The 23,830-nt window shown below is 37.4% G+C and overlaps 3 protein-coding genes across 4 annotated transcripts; 1 reads left to right on the forward strand and 2 right to left on the reverse strand.

The window, feature by feature from the left end:
- Positions 1 to 681: 681 nt before the first annotated feature.
- On the reverse strand, positions 682 to 8,361 carry pde12 (phosphodiesterase 12). Of its 2 annotated transcripts, XM_042511323.1 has the most exons (8): positions 7,373 to 8,361; positions 5,601 to 6,028; positions 5,371 to 5,476; positions 4,271 to 4,415; positions 3,827 to 3,905; positions 2,949 to 3,071; positions 2,609 to 2,814; positions 682 to 1,588 (listed from the first exon to the last, which is right to left on the reverse strand). In XM_042511323.1, exons 1-8 carry the CDS (start codon positions 7,939 to 7,941, stop codon positions 1,469 to 1,471), a joined length of 1,776 nt encoding a protein of 591 aa, XP_042367257.1. In that variant the 5' UTR covers positions 7,942 to 8,361; the 3' UTR covers positions 682 to 1,468. The 2 variants fall into 2 exon arrangements, with proteins under 2 accessions (XP_042367257.1, XP_042367265.1); XM_042511331.1 differs by lacking the exon at positions 682 to 1,588 and having other exon boundaries at positions 2,724 to 2,814; positions 3,793 to 3,905.
- A 1,069-nt stretch (positions 8,362 to 9,430) lies between these two features.
- Positions 9,431 to 11,810, reverse strand: LOC121950956 (V-type proton ATPase subunit S1-like protein). Its single transcript, XM_042497101.1, has 3 exons — positions 11,766 to 11,810; positions 10,578 to 10,815; positions 9,431 to 9,688 (listed from the first exon to the last, which is right to left on the reverse strand). Exons 1-3 carry the CDS (start codon positions 11,807 to 11,809, stop codon positions 9,431 to 9,433), a joined length of 540 nt encoding a protein of 179 aa, XP_042353035.1. The 5' UTR covers position 11,810.
- An 8,809-nt stretch (positions 11,811 to 20,619) lies between these two features.
- Positions 20,620 to 22,980, forward strand: rps23 (ribosomal protein S23). The gene is made up of 4 exons (XM_042497113.1): positions 20,620 to 20,690; positions 21,891 to 22,050; positions 22,340 to 22,460; positions 22,792 to 22,980. The coding sequence occupies exons 1-4, from the start codon at positions 20,687 to 20,689 to the stop codon at positions 22,936 to 22,938; spliced, it is 432 nt and encodes a 143-aa protein (XP_042353047.1). The 5' UTR covers positions 20,620 to 20,686; the 3' UTR covers positions 22,939 to 22,980.
- Positions 22,981 to 23,830: the final 850 nt, after the last annotated feature.

Consider the following 23,830-nt stretch of genomic DNA (forward strand, 5'->3'; position numbering starts at 1 on the left):
AACCTACTTTGACTTAATTTCTCATAATTCTGATCCAAAACGTGCTCATTTCCCTTAACATTTCATAATTTAGTTTTACTAAGTGCATTTTCAAAATTTTTGTAATTCCCAAGAGACTGATTATGTATAAGAGGGGAGGGGGTGTTGCAAAAACGGGGAGGCATTTAGATTAGATTTTTAAAGAATACATGCCATCGAAATCCAAAATCACAAAAAATAACACATCATTTATCTCAGTCAGAGACAGTAAAAACAGATTTTTTTGTTAGATTTTCGAGTTTCTGAAGGTCTTTGAACACATTAAGTTGAACTAAGGCTTCAATCAGGAAAAATCAAAACCAAATCTGAGCCTTATATAGTGATTTTTCATCAAAGTCATTTTAATCTACGTCTTATTTAAAATTTGGCCAAAAATAAACCTTTCACATGAACAAACCAGCATGCATGACAAGAGTGAAAAACCAAGGCTTTTTTTCAAATCCAGGATTTTGTTAAAGTTTAAAACTTTAAAGGGTAAATATTAAAATCTAATTACTAATTTATGGTGGAGGGAGGGTCGTTTGTTTTTTTCCAGTAACACTCAAGGAAAAGTATTTTTATCTAGCTGAAAGTCAATAAAACAACCCAAAAGAAGAAGTCACACTCCAGCCGACCCTCCTCCGATAAATAAAGAACAGCCGCTAAACTTACAACTATTTTATTCTTCATGAGGGGAATCAGTTTTCATACGATTTTAAGTGTCCCAAGTGAATATTTTGTCCCATGAGAGAATAAATCGACAAAAAACAAAAAAATAAGCTAAATATCTGATTCATGCATGAACTTTAATGATGGAGACTGAAACTTTAATTTAAAAAACCCCAAAGAAACTCTGACCATCTTGTTTGGCTAAAATAAATGTATTAAAATAAAAAAGGAATAAAAAATATCTTTATTCAAATATTTTTATCAACCACGTCTTTGAGGCCAATAAGTATAAGTAACAGTTGTTTTGGGGGCAAGAAAGGAATTTATGCTGTCACTAAAATAAGCTCATATTAGAAATATATATTATCAACCTAATATGACGCAGAGGTGTAACTTCGTTTCTGTTTTTTGTACCAAATAATTGATGACTTTTAAATTTAAAATTAATTTGCAATTTATCTCTACCCAGTGAAAACCCGAACACTGAATATCAGTGATTAAAATGAATTATTGTACTTTAAATAATACAATATGAATTCAATAAAAACATTTAATTTCATATCGTGATTTCAGACAGTTCTCTGGTGTGAGATTTTTTCTCAGCGCGTCCGTGTTTCTCTCATCTTTCACTAATCTCAAACAAACCTGCAGGAACACCTTTCAGACTTTGTTCAAGTACCGAAAAATCCAAAGTCATGATGTGTTTGAGGAGAAACTGACGGCCCGGTTCTTCATGATCATCTGTCCGGGCGGTTTGAGGTCAGAGGTCAGAGGTCAGAGGTCAGGGGTTCCAGCGCAGGTCAGAGATCAGGGCGATGTGGTCGGAGGGGTGAGCCACGCTGGGCAGAGCCTCGTAGGTGGTGACCTCCTGGTGGCTGGGCAGAGGAATCACCTGCTCCACCTGCACAAACACACACAAACAGCAGCACGTCAACATCTACTTCTCCATCCATCTGTGCAAAGATAGTTTTTTTAAAAAAATGTAATACAGGACCGAGCGGCAACATCCGAGGCTGAAAAATGAAGCCAGAGTGTCAAAAACTCCAGTTCCTCTAAAGACCACTTGAGTCTGGCTGCAAGACCAAGTCAGTCCCCACAGACCCCCACGTTAAAATGCCTAATTTTACAGCAGAAATAAACACATTTTCAGCCTGATACAAAAAAGTTTAGATCTCTATAGCTGAAGTGTTGAAGGTTAGCTGAAGAAAAAGTGGAGATTTTATAATGTCTCATAGTTTAGCTGTTTGTAACCTTAATATTTGTCTCCTTTTTGAACTGTAACTGTATGTTGTCATTCTGTGTAACCTTGATGTAAATATTTACCTTATTGTGTTATTTTTACCATAACTGTTTTTGTATGCACATTACTGTATAACCTTGTTACCTTTTTTTTTCTTTTTCTTAACTAAAAGCTGAACTAGAGACAGGAGTTGGAAACGAGCAATAGTTATAATCACTATGTGTGAAACATCAGTTACCGCAGATCCTTTGTAACAGCCTGAAGTTGTACTATGTTAACTTGCATTGTCCCTATCAAATAAACGAAATAAATCATTTTAACAAGTTTATGGGATGGTGCATTTTTATAGGACTCACCCGTTACATTTTATATATATATTTTTTTTTAGTAAAACAAGTGGGTGGAGCATAAAGCAGATAGAAAACACACTTTATTCAGTATTTTTCACTCTCTTTTTAAGACATTTTGTCTTGTAAATTTTACTTATTTCTTGCCTTTTTTTCCATGTTTTCAAAAGAAGTCAAACCAATTTGCTCAGGTTTCCAAGGTTTAAATGCTTGTGAAAGGTGTCCGAATACTAATGTAGAGGCATGTTTCTAAGGTCTAGGCCAAAATTAACAGCAGTGGTTGTAGTAAGAGAATTGGCAGCAGCAGTAGCCGTATGAGTCTCAGTCTTCGTACCTGCATGCTGTCCGGCTGAATGAAGATGTAGTCCAGGCAGCCGTGAAATCCTCCCACGTAGTTTGTGTAAGCCGGCTGGCCGTAGGCGCTCAGCAGCGGGGGGAAGCCAGAGAGCAGCTCCATACCGCAGGACTCCTCCGGCCCCGAGCTGCTCCAGTCTGCATGCTGCGGAGGAACCAGCACCTCACTGAGCAGCTGGAACACACCTGCAGACAGGAAGACGAATAAATACAGTCACAGCAAAACAGGAAATGTGGAATTTTCAAAATCAGTCGCTTCAACTAAAATTAATCAAAGACAAAGTGAATCCCGACAGAGACCGGTGCTGCTGTGGAGATACCTGAGTTAGGGGTGGAGTTGAAGTCACCACAAAAGACCAGAGGGGCTCCAGGTGCGACCTCGCTGATCACATGACTCAGGTGCTGCAGAGCCACGCCCATCTGGACCAAGCGAACATGGCCTCCTTCAAAGTAAAACAGTTCAGGTTTTAGAAATGTTTTCTTGCACATATTAAAGTACGACTGAAAGGGAAGCTGAAGCGTCTTTAGCTTCTGTACTGTGACGTATTTCAGTCGTCAAACATTTGAAACTGTTTAACGTGGTTTTACAGAAACAGAAAAACACAGATTTTGAAGTAAAAATTTGTACGGACAAAAGTGCAAAACTTCTCCATGACTTTTGAAGAACCCTTAATATTTTTTCTTCATCTATTTGCCTGTAATAGTAATTTAAGCAAGATGGAATATATGGACGGAGAGACAGAATTCAGGGAGAAAATGTAGAAACCAACTTGATGGTAAATAAACGTTGTCTGACACAGACACATATCAGAGCTCCGTAACTTTACATCAGCAGCTGCAGAGAATAAACACGCTGTTATGTTACATTACCTGAAAGGTTATCCAGGAAGGACGACTGTAACAATTTCATTACAAAACAAAACTTTCATTGTTTTTTACTAATCCCATGACTTTTCCAGGCATAGAAAGTGTAACTGTGATATTCCATGACTTTTCTAGGTTTTTCGTGACTGCGGGAACCTATAAAATGCTCTGAGGCGCGATCTTTTGACATATTTTTGGCATATAACAAGAGATAAATCCTCATTTAATACAGGGACACAGGTATAAAACAGGGAAATGTATTTTTCTTTTAACTAGGTATTTAAGGGTACAAATCCTCACTTTGGTATCACCAGTGACTCATGAGTTGTTCTACCTTTCGGGTGCCAGTACAGGTGAGTGTTAGCCACACAGACCTTCCTGCCTGGTTTATTCACGTCCTCCAGCACACTGACCTGCACAGAAACGAGTCAGGAAACGCAGGAGTCACAAAGCAGATTCACACAGCCGACCAAAGCTGAGGGTTTACAACACTGAGGCTGCAACCATTACGTTATTGATTATTCTATTATTTTATGATTGATCAATTAACCTATTAAAATGCCCAACACATTTCATTCATTCATTCATTTGAATGATGCCGAGCATGAACAAAGACATTAAAAACAATCATTCAAGCAGACAAATAAACAGTTAAAATAGAAATAAAATCATACAAAACAACAAACAATAATATCATTGTAAATAGCTAAAAATAAAACTACAAACATGCACTCTGAGTTAAGTAAGAGCTTCAAATCTGCAAGATGAGCAGGCGTACCTGCAGAGCGGTGGACCTCTGCAGTATCTTCTCCTTCAGAGCGCCGTTAGTAGAGACCCTCTCCAGCAGTGAAGAATGGATGGGGTCAGAGGTCAACGCCTCACTCAGCACGATGTCATGAGTGCTCAGCAGCTGAAACTTTGACCTAAAAGACAGTATGTCATTATCATATATTAATATTAATATGTTTAATATCATATTAATCTCTATTAACAGATTATACATATACAGTGCCTTGCAAAGGTATTTACACACCTTAGTGATTTTCCTATTTTATTTCATCACAAATTGCAATTTAAATGGATTTCTTTAAGGATTTTTTGTAATTGATCTGCACAAAATAGTGGTGAAGTGAAATGAAAAAAAAAAAGTTTAAAAAAATTCAGAAAAATAAAATAATGAAAAATGCTTTGTGCATATGAGTTCACCCCCTTTGCTATGACCCCCCTAAATAAGACCTGGAGCTACCAATCACTTTCAAAAGTCACATAATTTGTTAAATAAAGTCCATCTGTATGCAGTTTAAGTGACACATGATCTTAGTTTGTATACATCAGTTCTGAAAGGCCCCAGAGTCTGCAGCACCACTGAGCAACGTTTTCCCCCGAGCAGGCGGCACCATGAAGACCAAAAAGCTCTTCAGACAGGTCGGGGACTAAGTTCTGGAGAAGTCCAGATCAGGGCTGGGCTCTAAAAATCATATCTGAAGCTTTGGACATCCCACTGAGCATCATTACATCCGTTATTACAGAACGTTCAGATTACAGCACCACAACAACTGATCTTGAAACTGTTCTCTTTTTTTGGTTGCAGTGCTATTTATTTATTTTTAATTTTAACTGAATACACTTTTTTTCTTGCAATACGTGATATTTCTTTGTGTCCTAAGCCCGAGTGTTGTTTACATTTTGTGAAATAAATGTGGTAATTCTCTTATGTGTGAACCACAAACTAATGACTAAAAGGCAATTTTGACCCCATAGCTGAACCAGTTGGTAACCCCTGCTCCATGACAGACGACTTTGTGGAATCAAAAGTGGCCACACATCACTGACGAAACACAGAGGACATTTTGTCCAGACTCTGCAGGCAGACCTGACCTGCGGTAGAAAGTGGCCAGTCCCTCATGCTGCTTCTCTTTGATCCTGAAAACGCCGTCCAGACCAAAGGCATCCAGAGCTGGAGTCAGACTGTCCACAAACACACCTGAAGAGTCCAGAGAACATTTAAAAAGTCAGACAGCAGACACACTTGTCCACCTAATGACGGTTCTTAACTGAAAAGATGAAGACTAACTTTTAAAGCAACGAGTCGTTCCTGCACGTATTACCTTTATCGACCTCCTGCAGACAGATGATATCAGCGTTGTATCCGGCCAGCTCCTTCTTGATCAGGTTCTGCCTGTAGTCCAGCTGCAGGGCGTAGGGGGCGCAGTACGGGTAAAGCACCGTCTTGGACAGTTCTGTCTGGGCGTAAACATCGGCGAGGATGTTGTATGACACCACCCTCATAGTCGGCCACTCCGCCTCTTTGACCGTGTACGCATGTCGGTTGTCAAACGTGCACACGCCGGGTCCGGCCTCCACGGCTCCCACAGAGACGAGCTCCTTGGCCTGACCGCTGCGTCCTCCATCCTTTGGAGTGCAGCGCAGTTTGAGCCTGCAGCCGATGTCCTGATTGGACGGGACGTGGACTCTGCCACGTCCTACCTCTGTCCAACTGACGTCCTGACCTGGAACTTCTTCAGCAGCTTCAGGGCTGGGACAACAAGAAGAGGGAAAAACTGAGGACAAGGTACTGGATGTTCTATAACTTCTTTAACTAAATGACATTAACGTGAGACTTTTATTTGGGCCAATTTACTATTTCTGATGGAAAACAGCGACCTCTGATGACTTTGTGAAAGTCATCTGTGCCTTTGTAATCTTTACTGAAGTGTACTGGACAACATATACAATCATACTAAATAGCTCTGTAAATCACAATATTCATGATGATACAATCCAGATTGATATATGGTTACACCACCATACTAACATATAATTGATAAACAAAAAATCTTCATGCTGATGTTTGTCCTTGTATGTGTACAAATAATTGACCAATAAAAGCTGTTCCTGATTTAAGTGCGATAAACTAATATTGGCCCATGTATCGTCCCAGCTGATTTATTGGTCGTACTTCATTTTAAAAAATTACCAAGACTAAAGAAAAAGAGATACAAATTATACACTGTCTACCACAAAAGTGAAAGTGAAAAACAAACATGTTGTTTGGTTTCTATTTTAACCCATAGGGAATGCTTTTATAATGCATGCACTCATATCGCTCTGTCACTCTGCTCTTCAAAATCAAGATATAAAAAATATTAAACATTAATATTATTTTCTACCTTAATTGAGCTCATTTTTCAACCAACATCATTCATAATCATAAATATCAAATATTCATTAATTTTCAGAATTTTAACCCTTTAAATTACATGTTTTTGTCATGATGCCACTATGTTTTTAGACGAAAAAAAACATAAAATAATTATTTATTAATATACTACATGCAACATAGATTTTTTTTGATTGTTATCACAGCTTGGGATATGTCAAAGATTTGCCGCAACATTGAATGTGATAGTGCACCTAGTAGAAATAGCATGTATTTTCTCCATAAGCCAAAAAATGGCGTCATCAGGTGGAAAATAGTAAAAATTACAGTCCAATGCAACAGCCCGGAATGACACCCAGAAATAATAAAATGCATGTTTGATGCTTTGATCTGAAATTGTCTGAATGGGTTTCAATGACGCATTTTTTTGCACTAAACCGTATGAACGCAACAATTTTGTTTACACGGTGTATTCAAGACTTATTTTTAGGAGCTGAGCTGGAAATTCCAAGATCAAACAAAAATACACAAACTTGCCAAAATGTATGCCTTATGCATAAAGAGCCAAAATGATCAAAAATGAAAACATATTCTGCGATCCACTCTCTCCTGACATAATGTCAACAAAAATACACACTGTCAGCTTCACACAGATTGGATATACTGCAGGGCTGCTGTGCAGGATAGTAATAAACTCGTAATAGCAGCGACTCTTCCTACCTTGTGTTTGGGGCGGTTTCTTTAAACCACGTAAACTCGCAGTCTTGGAGGTTTCCAAACTCTATCTCCAGATTGGGGCAGACTGGGAACCCGGCCAGCAGGGACACTGGGAGCTCAGCGGAGGTGAAGGTGGGAGCATTTCTAAACACAGAGTATTTAACGTCTCCCACCTGCAGCACGGATCCGTCCCGCCACGCTTCCGAATTCAGCACCGTGTCCGGCACCTCCTCCCCGGCGTAGAACAGCCTCGCCACGGCGGGCTCCGGGGCTCCGCACGGCTGCTGTCCCTGTTTCTTCTTCGACTTCTTCGCCTTCCCCTGGCTCTTTGTGATGCTGTTAGAGATCCGGGCCAGGACTTTCCCCAGCGCCTCGTCCTGGTCCCGCAGCATGTGCTTGTTGCTGCCGTCCAGACAGAAGGAGATGGTGAGTTTGGACTCCCCGGGGAGACACCGCACCACGGCCGGCTCCATCCTGCCGAGGACACGGCAGCCTCTGATCACAGTCCGGGCTGAGGAGGGGAGCAGGCGGCGGGGGAGCAGAGCGAGAGCAGCGGCGAGGTGGTTCAACATGAAGTCCCCGAGGACAGGAGGAGGACAGCACGACTGAACTACACCGACAATAAACTACAAAATTAACAGTCAGCCGCGCCGGTAACGTTAAAACGGTCAACTGCCGGTGCGCGTGGACCCTCCCTGACGTCACCTGGCTGCCACAACAGTTAGCAACGATGCTAACTAGCACAGCTAACCCGAGGAGAAAACCGGCAAAATAACGACTTTAATTCAACCTCCAGCGATTTGGTAAAAAAAAGTAAACAACACACAGACTTCAGTAATAAAACCGCTGCTTCAAACAATGTGTAGTTTTTTTAAAATTCACAAAAGTTAATAAACTATCTGTCCGTAACATTGCTTTTCCTGAAGTCACGCTGACAATCTTCTTCTTCTACAAAATATGTCTGCATCTACGCTTTTACTGATATTACTGCCACCCGCCGGACAAAATGGAAATTACACCAGTCGCTATTAAAACAGACCCAAACTATTAACAATAAATAATTTTAATATCACTGAAATAAAAAAAATTAAAATGTAAATAAAATCATTCTATTTATTTTTCTTAATTATGTGATGTTTTTATAATTATTTAATTTTTAACATCAGAGCTGCTGTAACGAATCAATATCTGCCCCACAGGATCGATAAATTATTTCTGATTCAGATTTGATACATATATTTAGACATATATTTCGATTTTCCAATTAAAAAAAAGCTTCTTATCCCTATTCTTTACGTTTTTATGCATTGTTTGTTATTGTGGATGTGACATGGAATATCTTTGAATCCTGAAATTCTGAAATAAATAGTCACATGTATAAGTGCAGACAATGCATATAACAATTGATACAATACATTTTAAAGGATAACCTTAATATCATAAAGTATTTTTTAATCAGGCTCCTTTTCACAATAACATAGTTTATTATAGAATGTGTTTATTTATTTATTACTGACAAAGCCAGTTGCATGATTGCTTTTTTGCATATTTAGACAAAAAGAACAGCCACTTAGATCAGAATATTTTAGAAAAAGAACAATTTGAAATGAAAAGTGGTGGAATGAAAAAAAAACTGCAATAAACTCGTATTGTGAAAAGAAGCAGAATTAAATATTATTTCATATCAATGAGCTGATTTTAGTTTTTAAAAAATGTCCTAAGTTTTTGTTGTTGTTTTTTGGTTTCTGTTTATTCACACAATTACTTATCTTGTAATATCTTGTTTATTAAAGGGTGAAGCTTCCACTACTTCTTTAGGATACAAGGTAGCATTATGTTTCTGCTCGATAAAGGCAAAATATAGAGGCAAACAGAAAAAAACAAATAATGCTTAGTTTTTTTATTATTAAATTTGTTATAAAGAAAGTCACTAATAGGGAAATTAAAAAACATTAGAAATATATCTTTAAAAAAATCTAATCCTGAGCTTAAAATTCAGTCACACCAGAGGTTTTATACCAGTTTTCACCATCAAAGTCTCTTATTATCTTCGTGGTTACACTACAGAATATTTTTCTCTGCGTCGTTTTCCACACAGCAGTGTTCACACGGTTCAGGGCTTTGGGGGAAGTAGATGTCGGCCTTGTGTTCATCGTCGTGCTCGATGTGTTTCAGGTGGATGACCATGTGCAGGGCATAGGCCAGGACCAGCAGCAGGATGAGGGACGTGATGAGACCCATCAGGATGGCCGGCGTCAGGAATGTGGCGCAGACGCTCGCAGGAGAAAATTTACCGCCGGTGACATTGAACGCCTGAATCTGAGGAGCAGAGAGACATTTTGAAGATAATTAAGAGGACACATTCATGATTTGGTGGCTCAAAATCCAAGTTGATTGTCATTTGTCCTTAAGCAAGTATGCAGTGAAATAAATCCTCTCTGGAGTCAAGGTGCATGAGAAAAACTCAAAAAACCTAAAAACGTAAGCTACCTTAGAGATAAAAATCGAAACAAACTAGGGATGCACGATAATTATCGGCCCGATAATGAGACTTATGACGTCATACCGATAATTCTGATGATAACATTTTTGGCCGATAAATAGAAAAGATAATAATAAGCATAAATTGCTTTGATTTTGGCCGCTTTGCTCGTGGCTTTGCTCCGCCAGTACTACACTCACTGCATTATGCTGCGTGTCAAACTGCTGCGCTGCTAGATCAGTCCAAAACATATCGGTCAACATCGGTCGGCTGCAAGGTTTCCCCCATTGTTTCTTTTACTGTTTTTAACTCCTTCCCTGCCATTGAAAAGATTTTCCGTCAATCTGTGTTTTCACTGTAGTGTAGGGGACACTGTTACGGATGTTAAGCTGCTTTCAGCTGGTTGCAATATGAAATCTTCACCACTAGATGCAACTGAATGCCCCTAAATCTTAAACACATTGTTTCTTTTAGTTGATACGTTAACTTTTTATAAAACAGTTGCTTATTTACACATCAAGCAGTTATGCAACAACATTATATTTAATTTGGAGTCGTGTTTGTGTCACCTGATGAAAATAAATCCAGTATCTCTTTCAGCTCTGTCTTTAAACGTGAAATATCGTCTTTTTTTAGCTGCTTCACTCTGTTCACCAGCTCGACTCCACCAACTCTGTCAGGCTGCCGTCTGCAGCTGAGCAGTTAGGTACCTGGGTTCACGGGTACCTGGAAGTTGGTGAAGGTGATGGTCCAGCGGCGTGCGCGGTCGGTGCCTGGCAGCAGCAGGGCGCTGTAGCGCTGCAGGCTGCTGACATGGAGGCAGAGGTAGGAGGAGGAGGCCGGAGCGTACACATCGCTGGCGTTGAACACGGCCTCTTCAGAGGAGTTGTACAGCAGAGAGACGCTGTCCACCGAAAACCACCACTGACCTGACGACTCGTAGAAAGTGTTGGACAGCTGCAGTCTGACACAGAGGGACGAGAAGACATCGTCGGTCCAAATTTATATCAAATTTTAAACTTTCAGCCCTAAAGGTACCATGTGGAGTTTTTCATTTCCAGCGGCGTTGTGAGCAGTTTGTTGGGTTCTGTGTTCTTTGTGCCAGTGGAGACGCATCACTCCTCTGATCCACAGATCATGACCTTAAACTGGACTCTTTCATCAGCTGAAATTTAAAAAACAGGATTAAGGACCTTTTGGACACTGAATGTTCAGTTTCTGAACGCTGCTATTTGACTGTTTAAAGTTTGTTGCTTAAGTTTAAATTTTTATGCAGTTTGTTACAACCTTTGATGTTGCGTTTTTTAGTCTACTGTGAAAATCTTTGTGCTGCTATTTGGTCAGGACTCCCTCGGAAAATACATTCTGAATGTCAATGAAACTATTCCTGGTAAATAAATAAGTTAAATAAAGTGATGCACCAATAGCAGCAGGGAAGAATAAGACTGCAATCTGGCAAACTTTGTTGAAAACAAGGCAGATTTCCAAATGATCGTGTGTAGATGATAACCTTAGATGTGCACATAACCAGACTTTAACCACAGTGTTGTAACTCCAAACTGCAAAACACAGCAAAACCACAATATTTTAAAGCAGCTCGGAAGTATTTCCCAATCTATGTCTTTCAAAATGTAAAAAAAAGGGGAAAAAATTGCTTTGCAAATGTTTTCTAGAGAGAAAATGCATTCAACATTAGACCCCAAGGATACATATAGTGTGTTTTTGGTGATACAGAATCAACATAAACATTTTGTTTGTTTACACAAAAACTCCACAGGGCACCTTTTAATATGAACAATAAGAGGAAATTTACAGTTATGTCTGTATTTCCAGTGTTTGATGAGATATTTGTCTTGGTGAACGTTATATACAAAGTTACATTTTAGTGTGTGTTTGGCAGACAGAGTGACCGACCTGATCGACAGGCCTCTCAAATCCTCCACATCTCCAAATCTCATGACCAGCCTGAAGATAGACAGAAAAACAAACAGAAGTGACTGATTTGGTCAAATTTAAGGACTTTTTTTTCATGAACATACTTCCTCAAACACACTTTGGACTCTATATTTTAATTATTAGAACAATTTTATTAGAAATGAGGGAGAACAACATTATCTGTGTCTGTTCAACCAACAAATGACCTTTATCCTCATCAGTGACTAACACTGGAAGCAGGTGAAGTCTAACCAGAAGTCGTTATTTTAAACCTAATATTGTAACGGGTTTATCATATTTTTATTTATCTATTAGGAAACTGTTTACAGAACAGCGTCGGATCATTTTTCATCACAAGATCTGAACGTACATATCAATAAGAGGATTTTCTTTCATCACAAGTACAGACATTTTATGTTTTACTCAGATGACACTCATACTCGTATAAATTACACTATCTGTTCGGGATACAGCTAAATGTAAATAATTGATGTTTCCTGGTGGTTTTAAAGGATCGTGTGGGTTATTCTGGCAGACAGGTGTACATACGTGGCCTTGTCGTGGCGGCAGACGGACTGGCTGGTGTCGACAGGTTTCTGAGGAGAGAAGGCTCTCTCCGTCAGGTCCAGCTGCTTCTGCTTCTCGTAGCGGAGAGACAACTTCCTGGCCTGGAACAGGAGACACGGCTCCCCGTTGGACAACACCTGGTGGACGGAGACAACAGCATCATTGGACAACACCTGAGGCTCATGAAATAAAACTTCAGTATTAACTTTTCACAGTCACAAATACGCAAATAAAAGGTTTTTTAAAGGAATACTTCACCAACAAAATTACTTTTTGTAGATCAGTTAGTCGTGTTACGTTGAATTTGTGAAGAAAATGTGCTTATCAACAGCAAAACGATATCAAAATCTGTTCACAAGCTCTCACAATTTGTGCATTATTATCCAAGTTTTTTTATTTATTTATTTTTTTTAATCTAACTTTTATTTAACCAGGTTTGTCCCACTGAGATTTAAGAATCTCTTTTTCAAGGGAGACCTGGCCGAGACAGTCAGCAGTGAAAAACACAAAATTGCAGACAGAGACACAAAAGGAGACAAAATATAATTCACAAGCACTAAAATAAGCATTAAAAGAGAACTATCTATCAGTCGAATAACACATGCATTTTTTTTGCCCTGCTTTGAAAAGTGCATAAATAAGTATCATTTTCAGTTCAGTTTGAAATAATAACATTTAAGCAATCATGTTTTTTTCTTCATAAATTCAAAGTAACATGGCAGGACTTTTATATAGAAATGGTCATTTTCTGAATGCAGTATTCCTATAAAGCTGCTCTGTTTATGTGTTTTGTATTCATATGTGTGTTAACAATGATGTTACCACAAACTAGAATATAAATACAGACTAATATAATTCTTTTTTTTTTCTGAAAACATTTTTTTCCCAAAATCAGCAACATTTCAATTAAGTTCAACAATAAACCCAGTATATATCTGCCAATACCAAATTAAGGTTATCAGTTGTGAAATAATTAGTGATAATATTTCAGACAAAAACAGCTTTTTTATTTGTGACCATCACTGTTGTGGAGATAATAAAATTGAATCATATACAGGTGTAAAGGATAGATTGAAGCTAAATTACAAAAATAAGATTTAAGTGATGTAAGATTACACAGCAGCTGTTTCCCATGGCCGTGTGTTGGGACGCTGTTTTTATTTTTAAATTTTTTTTTATTTTCTCAGCCTGTTATTCTGTAAACGTTGCTTACAGTAGCTGGTTAAATTATCTGCAGACAACATCAACATCACCTTGAGGGGAGGGAAAGGAACCGAAGCTCCTGGCATCTGAAGTAACTTCCTCCGGGACACATCTGGAGACTGAAGAGGACACACACACACACACACACACACACACACACACACACACACACACACACACACACACACACACACACACACACACACACACACACACACACACACACACACACACAGAGGGAGGAAAAAATACATATTTTAAAAATCACATTAAACACTGTTTTGATAAATGAATTAAATTCAGTGTGCCTATGTGATTAATTCACAAAGGAGCACGTGTGGCTTCCTGCAGTTTACAATAAATTCAGCTGTGTTTTTTGTAAAACACATCACTATGTATGAACATTTATGAGATAATTGTGACTAATACCTGACTGATGGAGAGCACCTGTTTCCATTCTGATCTTATTTCCACCTGAATTTTGTGCATTTTGTGTTCTTCATACTCTATTTTTCATTTTATATTTTCATATTGCTTGTAGATATTTCTTATCTTATATCTTATTCTATTTAAAGTTACGTTTTATTCTTTTTCTATGTTAATTGTTTTGCACCAAAACACCAAGTCAGATACCTTGTATGTGTAAAAGTACTCTGCAATAAAATCCTATTCTGATGTAAACACACTGGCATCAACATAATAATAATAATAATAATAATAATATAACCTCCTTATCATGTCATCTTTTTTAAAATCTACTTCCTCTCTTTCAGTGTCAATACTGTCTTTACTTTTACTTATTCTCAATACAAGAATTGTGATTCAGCATTGAAGAAAAAAGTACTAGTACTTCTACTTGAAAACTGTTGTTTTTTTCTTTGAGTTTACCTGCAGTCGTCTGGACGGCTGGTCTGCTGGCACCAAAAGCTGCTCCGTCCACATCCCTCCATCACTCTGTGCCGTCCCTTCATCAGGATTAATTCTCTTGTTATATATGTATGTCACATACAGACTATATGAGATATATTCTTAATTCAGCTTAGGCAAATAAACATTTTTGAAGCACAAGCCAAAAATGCAGGGTCACCTAAATAAAACATGAAAATAAATATAGATATATCTTAAAATATAGATCCAGAAAAGGTCACATTTTTAAGGCCTCATGATAGCAATTTTAATAATTTCCTCTTATTTTGGGGGCCATAATGTCCCTAATCATTCATTTAAGTCACCTCAGGCCAATATCATATAATCATAATAATAAAGTTAATTTATATAGCACTTATCAAAACCAATGTTACAAAATGCTTTACACTTAAAATAAAAAAACACACATGCAGGAATTTAACAAAAAAAAATACAAAGCAAAAATATAAGAACAACTCACAAGAAAAAATTTAAATAGCAAAAAAAAAAAGTATATATCTCTGATAGGTAGATGGTACTTACCATAGACTGTAGAGACAGCAGCACTGTGAACACAAGTGACAGTCAATAAATAATGTAAATAATGTATCATCATCATAATAATCATAAAACATCATAATCATCATTTTTTTTTGCCCACTTATAATCTCAAACACTCTTCTTATATATATATATATATATATATATATATATATATATATATATATATATATATATATATATATATATATATATATATATATATATATATATATACTATATTCTATGTTAATTTTTAGCAAAGAATTGTCTACAGCTCTTATTTTCAGTTATATATTCTTTCTTTTAGTGGCTTATGTTTTTTATTTTGTTTTTATTTTGTCTTCTGCATGTAGGCTATTATTATTTTATTATTATTGTTATTGTTATTATTTATTATCATCATCATATTATCATCATAATATTATTATTATTATTATTATTATTACTGTCATTTCTTTATAATTTTTTCTTTCTCACCTGTTTGCTAACTACAAAAACTGGTAATGTACAGTAAGAGAAAAATGTGGAAAATATACAAGCTAATGTTAATTCCTACAGTTAAGTATTTTTAAAAAAGATTTAAGTAAATATTTATAGAAATAAAACCAATGACCGTTGGATCAGGATTAAATGTCCTACAGCAAATCGACCTCAGTTTACACTTTTAAAAAATACTAAAGAAACCAAATTATAAATACATTTTGTTATAGAAAGAAAATATATTGTACTACTTAAAGATAAAACAAAATTGTGTCCTAAAAAGCTGAATTAATAAAAAATTCATATTCAGAGCTGAGAACTATCTATACTGGTAAAAATGATAGAAGCTATAATTTAACATAATGACAACATGTTTCATCCCCCATAATAAATATGAATATAAAGATTAAATTTAGAGCAGAGGGACGACGACCAGGAGATGAACGATGAACCTGTGAGGTTTCAACTACCCAGAATGCATTCTGTTAGTCCAGTGACCCAGTCATCCTGACGCTGGATTAGCGTTTAAAATAACGAGCAGTGTGATCGTCTGGAACAGAGACGTCCTGTTACTGAGAGGACCCACTCTGACCCATTACACACACACACACACACACACACACACACACACACACACACACACACACACACACACACACACACACACACACACACACACACACACACACACACACACACACACACACACACACACACACACACACACACACACACACACACACACACACACAGAGACACACACACACACACACACACACACAGAGACACACACACACACACACACTCCTGTGTAGAAAACTGCTGCTTTAAAAAATCATGCAGCTCCTCCAAAGATGAAGCAGGATAAAGGATAATTGTAATTTCATTTTTTAAACTTTGTTTTAGAAAAATGACCAATAAATCTACCTTCTACCTTCAGCATTTATATAAGATCGGTGAGCGTGCAGATCAACATGTCGAGAGGGAAACACAGCTTCCTCCCCATGCCTGTTTTAAGATCCTTAACAGAACATAACACTAAACAATATGTCTAAGCAATATCACCATCAGAGAAAATTGAAATGTGCGCAACGTGTACCAGTAAAAATGAAAAAAAGAAAGCCTTGTATGCATGGTTTGATGTGTCTTTTCTTTTCCTTTTTGAAATATATTTCTTATAGTAAGTTTTTAGAAGCATTTACCTTTTATTTATATATTTATGTTTGGCACTTTACTGTATTTTTACACTTCATAGGATTGCATCCAATTTCGTTATACATGTACAATCACAAAAAAGTTATTCTGTTCTGCTCTGGATGTATCCATGTACCTCCAAAATCAAGAGAAGAGAGTTGTTTCCCTTCTGATGTTAGAGGGGGACCTGATACAATACATAATAATCAATCAGCCTTATCTAAATAAGCCGACTCTGTTCACTCTGCCCCTCAGTAAATGTAAAATAAACCTTTTTCACATTTTTCTCTACACATGCTGAATGTTTTATAAACCTGCTTTGTTTAGAACAAGAGACACCAAATCCCCCCCGACGCACTAACAGCCAAAAAATAGGTTTAGCTCCTCTTGTTTATTGAGTTGGAGCACAGGACTGTGGATTGTCGGATTGCACTGATTACATAATCGTACACACACACACACACAAACAGGTCATGAAGGATGGAGTGGCTCTTAGCCAAAACGAGATTTTGCAGCTTCTCCAGCTTTCACCATCAGCAGCTGCACACTGTAAAAAATGACACGCCACAAACAGCTGCCTGCCTGCACATCCAGGGCCCCTCGACTTTGGAACGACCTGCCCGAGGAGATAAGGCTCGCCGAATCAGCGATTTCTTTAAATCACTTCTTTAAACCCACACTTTGATAGACTTGCTTTTAGGGGATGTTGTCTTTTAATACCTCTGTTTTAATTAATCTATTTTATTTTATTTATTTATTTATTTTTATTCTTCTATTCTGCCCCCATCGCGTTTAATGCTGTCATTAGTACGATTATTTCTGTGCTTTCTGCTAATATTCTTTAAACTGTTTTCACTCTTATTGCCATGTTATTTTTGTAATTGTTTCTCTCTTTTGTCTGGCTTCAGTCCAGCATTATTGTTTGGCTCTTATAGTTATGTTACCTCTGCAAGAATCCCTTCTTGCTTCTGCTTTTTCTTTGTTTATCAAAGCACTTTGTAAACTCTGTTTTTAAAGGTGCTATATAAACAAAGTTATTGTTACTATTATTACTATCTAGCAGACACAAAGCAACATTATCATCCCACTTTTTGTTTGTCAACACTATCGAAAAGAACACAGATATTGAACGATTCTGCAAAAGCCCGAGTCATGCATTCATATTTGTTTTTAGTTCCAGTGCAACGTCTCTACAATACTCACTCTGTACATACGCAACTACAGCACTTTTTTCACTGCATAAAAAACACACTGACACCCGCTAACATCTGGCTTTTGTTTGTCATGGAAGAGGTTACAATCTGCATTCACACCCCGCGTCAAATGACTCTACAGGTTTTTATTAGTTCTGGTTCGGATCGGCAGTGATGGGAACACAACACCAAGGTGAACGCACAAACTTTAGCCCCTTTACCAGATGCAATTACAGGCCACCATGTCATCATCGCCAAAGCAGCATTTGAACCTTGTTCAAAATTAGTCTGCACCAAGTTTAAAGGAGAGACTGAATAAGTACGAGATATAAAAAAGAGGTAAACACATGCAGTTTTCACTGGCCTCCATGCTGCTTTCTACTGTTCACAAAATGAGTCGATTGACTTTTTTTTCCATAGTCGATGTGACAGTTTGAGGACAAACAGATGCTGTATGCTGTAAAGCCCTTTGAGGCAAATTGTGATTTGTGATAATAGCTGTTATTAATAAAACTGACGTTTCTCCATGTTTAAAAAACCTGCGTGCACATGTAAATTTTGGTGGAGAAGGGGTATAGGAAATGGTTACAGTTTGAGAAAGATAAGAGAGATAGATAAAGTCAGACTAACTTGGTTTACTGAAGCTGCACTTAGAAAGAACAAGTTCATTCCACTTGTCATTTTTAAGTTGCAACAACTTCGCAAAATTATGTAAATACAGATAAATCTTGAGAAAACTTAGATATAAAGAAAGCATAAATTGATATTTATTATTATAATTACATTTTCAAGGCAATCGGTTTCCAATATTATTATTATCAGTAAGATCAAATAAAAAAAAAAAAAAACACTTAATGCAACAATAAAACAAATCCAGTCAATGAAGCGACCCTCCGGTCCTGGTGGAGCTGTAATCTCCGAGCTGACCGTGTCAAGAGTCAAAGATTAGAGAGTCACGAGAGAAACAACAAGCCTCAAGGTGAGACATCCTCACTGTGTCTCTCTGTGTGTGTCTGTGTGTCTCTGTGTGTGTCTACCTGTCAGCAGGCTGTCGGTCCACGCAGGTGGACGGCTGCAGACGGAGGACGAGGACAGAGAGGAGGAGGATGCAGCAGTGTTTCCATGGTGAAGCCATCGCAGTGATGACCAGAGTGTGATGCCGGCACACACACACACACACACTCCCCCTCTCTCCCCCTCGTAATCTACTTTAATCAGCCCACCGTCTTTAAGCCCCCCTGACACAACCAGGATTCAGCCAATCAGAACGAGCGCAGGCAGACAGCCCCGCCCCTGCAGGTCCCACATTGTCTAATTTTCAATTCATATCACACAAAATAAATTTCATCTCAGCTGACGTCACACTGAAGATCGACTGACAAAGATACACTTGGTGGATTTAACCCCTTGAAACCTGGAGCCACATCAGTTTTATTGTGCTGCTTTCAGACGCCTTTAACTAGTATTTAAATCTTTGAATGCTGAGCTGACTGGTGGGGTTTCCTTTTTGAAAAATTGGTAAAAAAACAAAGAGCAACTTGGTAAAAGACATTCCACATATTGCAAAGAAATTAGTAGATTTATCAAATAATTCTTAAAAAGCTAGGGTAAAATGGGAAAAAATGATAATTATCTTGATTATATAATTAAAATCATGTTACAGAATTATTATAATTTTGAATTTTTACAAGATCTTGTTTGCCTTTTTTTTTTAAAAAAAAAATCTTTTTTTGTTTTGTGTGTGTTATTTTTTTAAAACTAAATTTCAGGACTTTATAACTTGTTTCTAATCTGACAAGCATTCTCTTATGATGTGCTATTTAGTGTAGCTTTTTATTCTGTTTTGTAAGTGATGTGCTTTTTTTAGTTGTATTTTCTGTCTCTTATTGTCTTTTTTGCATCACTTCATATCATGTGCTATAGTGTGCATTATTTGTTTTGTGTGTAATTTTTTTTTCTCTTCTTCAAAAAAACCTTTATAGATTGCATGTAGGATTTCTTTTTAGAATAGATTTAAGATTCTTTTATTTGTTTTCAAATTTATTCATGGTTTGGGACCGGCCTACGTTGCAGACTCTGTCGTTCTATAATCCCTCATGAGCTCTCAGATTTTCTGCTTCTGGTTTTTAAGTACACACAATTATATGCACAAGAAAATAGGGAGCGCTGCTTTTGTTAACTACGCTCCAAAACTATAGGATATCTTTCCAAATCTATAGGAGAAGTGGGCCTCGTGAACATTTTTAAGCAGCATCTGAAAACCTATTTATTTAGTCTGGCTTTTAATTAATGAAACTATTGTAATTATTATTTTACATCAATTCTCTTATTTTTACTGTTCCTACTTGTCTCTGTACTTTTTACTTTGACTTTTTTATCTTGTTTGTCACTGATTGTCTAATCTTTTTTCCCCCTTTTTGTTTCTTTGAGCTGCATTTCTTGAATGAAAAGTGCTCTAAAAAATAAAGTTGTTTATTATTATTATCATTATTATCATTATCATTATTATTATTATTATCATCAATGTTATTTAGTCTCAAATGAGTAAAAGAAAGCTTAAAAGTTTGGAGTAAAACCTTTAATAATGTAAATTTATATATATGGAAGTTATCGAATATCACAATGTGGAAATAAAAGTATTTCGATCCATAGTTTTAAAAATGTTTTTGTTTTTATTTTGTTTAAATATTGCTATAATGTGTTAATTTCGATCAGGCATTCTCCGTGGCCACGCCCGGCCGGGGTCCTCAGAGTAGACATTGCCGCGGTGCATGCTGGCTCCTTCCTTTCCATCCCAGGCTCGTTTCAGCAATCATGGGTTCGTGTCAAACTTCATCCTAAAAACTCAGTTATTCTCTTCACTGCTGACATTTTTCTTATCGGTGTCGTATATTAACATCTTAAGAACCGTCTCGATGTGTTTGTGGACGGAAAACTACGGTGTTTATCAATAAAAGTGACCGTTTTTACGGCTCTATTTCCCCGCAACGTGGAGCGGCCATAACACGGCTCAGCGGCGTGTTAGCATCGTTAGCTTAGCATTACATACGTCTCTTTAACACCAAAAACTGTTGTTGATATTATAGTATTTAATTAAACAGCTGGTCCACTATTTAACTAAACTCACGCAGTTGTCATAAATTCACATTGGGCACATTTTGTTGAGTTTGTAAGAACAGTTAGCTTCATGTTAGCGCCGCTCGCAGATAACGAGGGTTAGCTTTGTTTAACTTGTTTCTGTTAAGTTAAAATAATTTTGACCGATTTTGGGGGGAAAATAGCGATATATAAAGCTCTGACGGTGTTTTTTTTAAGGTTCGTGTTGTCCCTTAATGTTGTTAAATTATAAAATCAAACGCGTTTTAGCCATATTGTAACGTTACTAACCTGAAAATTATGACACTTGTGGGTTTTTATCTTAAATTGTCAGTTTGCAGCTGTTGTGAATTTGTACGAAATAATAGTCCTGTTTGATTGTGACAGATGATAGTTGGCAGTGTTGCTCCTCGTGTTTCTGTGTTCTCAGTTTGTTGTAGGACATTAAATTGTAGTCACAACGCTTAGTTGGCATCTTTACTCTTCCCTGATCTTTGTGTAAAGTGTAAAGTCTGTGTGTCAAAGGACTTTAGGCTGATGAGTGAAAATTAGGTCTTAAAGAAAGCAGATAGTTTTCAATCACAGTCCAGGTGTCTGCATTTTACTACCTATTCAGGAACTTGTTTTTGTGGACTTTTAGGTCTCTTTAAGTTTGAATTTAATAAATTTGAGCTGGAGAGCTGTAAAAAAAAATCATCTTTTTTCTTCAAATTTCTGTAGGCAGTTTATGGAAATATGGTTACTAAAATAAACCTAAATGAAGTGGTTGGTGCTGTTTATTTGATGCACCAGCCCATCAAGTTGTTCTCCTTCACAGGATAGCGATGTTGATTTGATTTTACATTTAAACCACCAATCTGAGGATAACGTTAAGAAACTGGATTCACTCTAACATGGTTTCCTGCTGGTCTTTGTCTTCCAGGAAAGTGTCGTGGTCTGCGCACAGCCAGGAAGCTCCGTAACCATCGCCGTGAGCAGAAATGGCACGATAAACAGTACAAGAAGGCCCATCTGGGCACTGCCCTGAAGGCTAACCCCTTCGGAGGAGCCTCCCACGCCAAAGGCATCGTCCTTGAGAAAGTGTGAGTACCATGACGCTTACAGAACAGCAGACAAGCAAAGGTGGAGTGATGTCTCACTGCAAAACACTGGTGCTGATGCAAAGAGAGTTTATGTGCTATATTTAGGCTGTCGACCGCCTTGATGGTTTTGTTAAAAGTTTGCTAACTTGAAAGCTAAGAGTGTTTTTTTTCTGTTGAGTAATGCAATGATTTTTTTTTGTTAGTCCTATTTTGCCTGATGTTTCTTTATAGGTGATAAATTCAGGTTTCATGTTGAGTCTTTAAACGGTTTTGTGTTTTCTGTCTGCAGTGGTGTTGAGGCTAAGCAGCCCAACTCTGCCATCAGGAAGTGTGTGAGAGTTCAGCTCATCAAGAACGGCAAGAAGATCACCGCCTTCGTCCCCAACGACGGTTGCCTCAACTTCATCGAGGTACGCACCCACCCGTTATACACCCTCGAATACGAGCCAAACAAGCAGTTGTAATGCAGTCAGTGATTTTCGCTGAATCTGCAGCAGAAACATCAAGCTAGAGAAAGATGTTTTCCCTAATTTCATTCCCTGCTTCAAAGCAGCCAGACATAAGTTTGATTTCTGACTTCAGAGCTTTCACAAAAATGTCTCGATGTAGTTTATTGTCTGTGTTGTGTGTCTGCTGTTTCCAAAATTCCTTTAAGAGCTACAGCTAACTGACTCTGTGTTTAGTTTTTTGTATTCATATCGAGATTTGTTGACTGACCTGCGCTTCTCTCCGATGCTGCAGGAGAACGACGAGGTTCTGGTGGCAGGATTCGGACGTAAAGGTCACGCCGTCGGTGACATTCCTGGAGTTCGTTTTAAGGTGGTCAAGGTGGCCAACGTGTCCCTGCTGGCTCTCTACAAAGGCAAGAAGGAGAGACCCAGGTCATAAACAGTTGATGCAGAAAATAAAATAAACACATTTTCAAATACAGTTTTTGTTTTATGTTGTCTTTTGTCACTCGTAACTTTTAGAGGGACTTTAAAGCATGACAGTCAGGCCCAAACAGTTACCGATTGTACGTGCTGACTATCAGCAAACAGGGCTACACACACTGTAACAAGTTCTCTTCTTCAGTCATCTGAGAAAATATATTTAATCCTTAGGGCCCACTTTAATATTACACACACTGGAATTAAAATGTGCCTTTTGAGAGAAAGCTTTAAAAAAATATACATTTATATTATTACTTTTAGAATTTTGTCTGTTTTCATGCATATGGCATACATTTTGGCAAGACTGTATTTTGTTTAATCTTGTAATTTTCAGCTCAGCTCCTATAATAAGTCTCAAATACACTGTAAACAAAACAGTTCAAACAGCAACTTTTGAACCCTCAGCGGGCATCATTCTGGGCCTTTGCCTTGGAAATCACTGACATACCCCAGACTGTGACAAAAAAGTGTTTTTTATCATCAAACATAGTGGCATCATGACAAAAATCTGGCATTTAAAGGGTTAAAGTTATGAAAATGAATGAATATTTGATATGAATGATTAGGACTGATGTTAAAAAATAAACTCAAAATAAAAATGATATAAAACATATAATATTTTATACAGACGGATTTGAAAAGTGCATTTTGTTTGTAGAACAATATGAATTTGAGTATTTGACATTAAAAAAAAATATGTTGCTGCTAATCACTGACATAACCTAGACTGTAATAATCAAAATAATAATAATCTACTTTGTATGTATTACATCTAAGATTATTCATTTCTTGTTTTGTTTTTTGTTTTTCATCTAAAAACATAAATGGCATCATGACATTTAAAGGGT

The sequence above is a fragment of the Plectropomus leopardus genome, chromosome 2 (assembly GCF_008729295.1).
Source record: "Plectropomus leopardus isolate mb chromosome 2, YSFRI_Pleo_2.0, whole genome shotgun sequence".
Lineage (NCBI taxonomy): Eukaryota > Metazoa > Chordata > Actinopteri > Perciformes > Serranidae > Plectropomus > Plectropomus leopardus.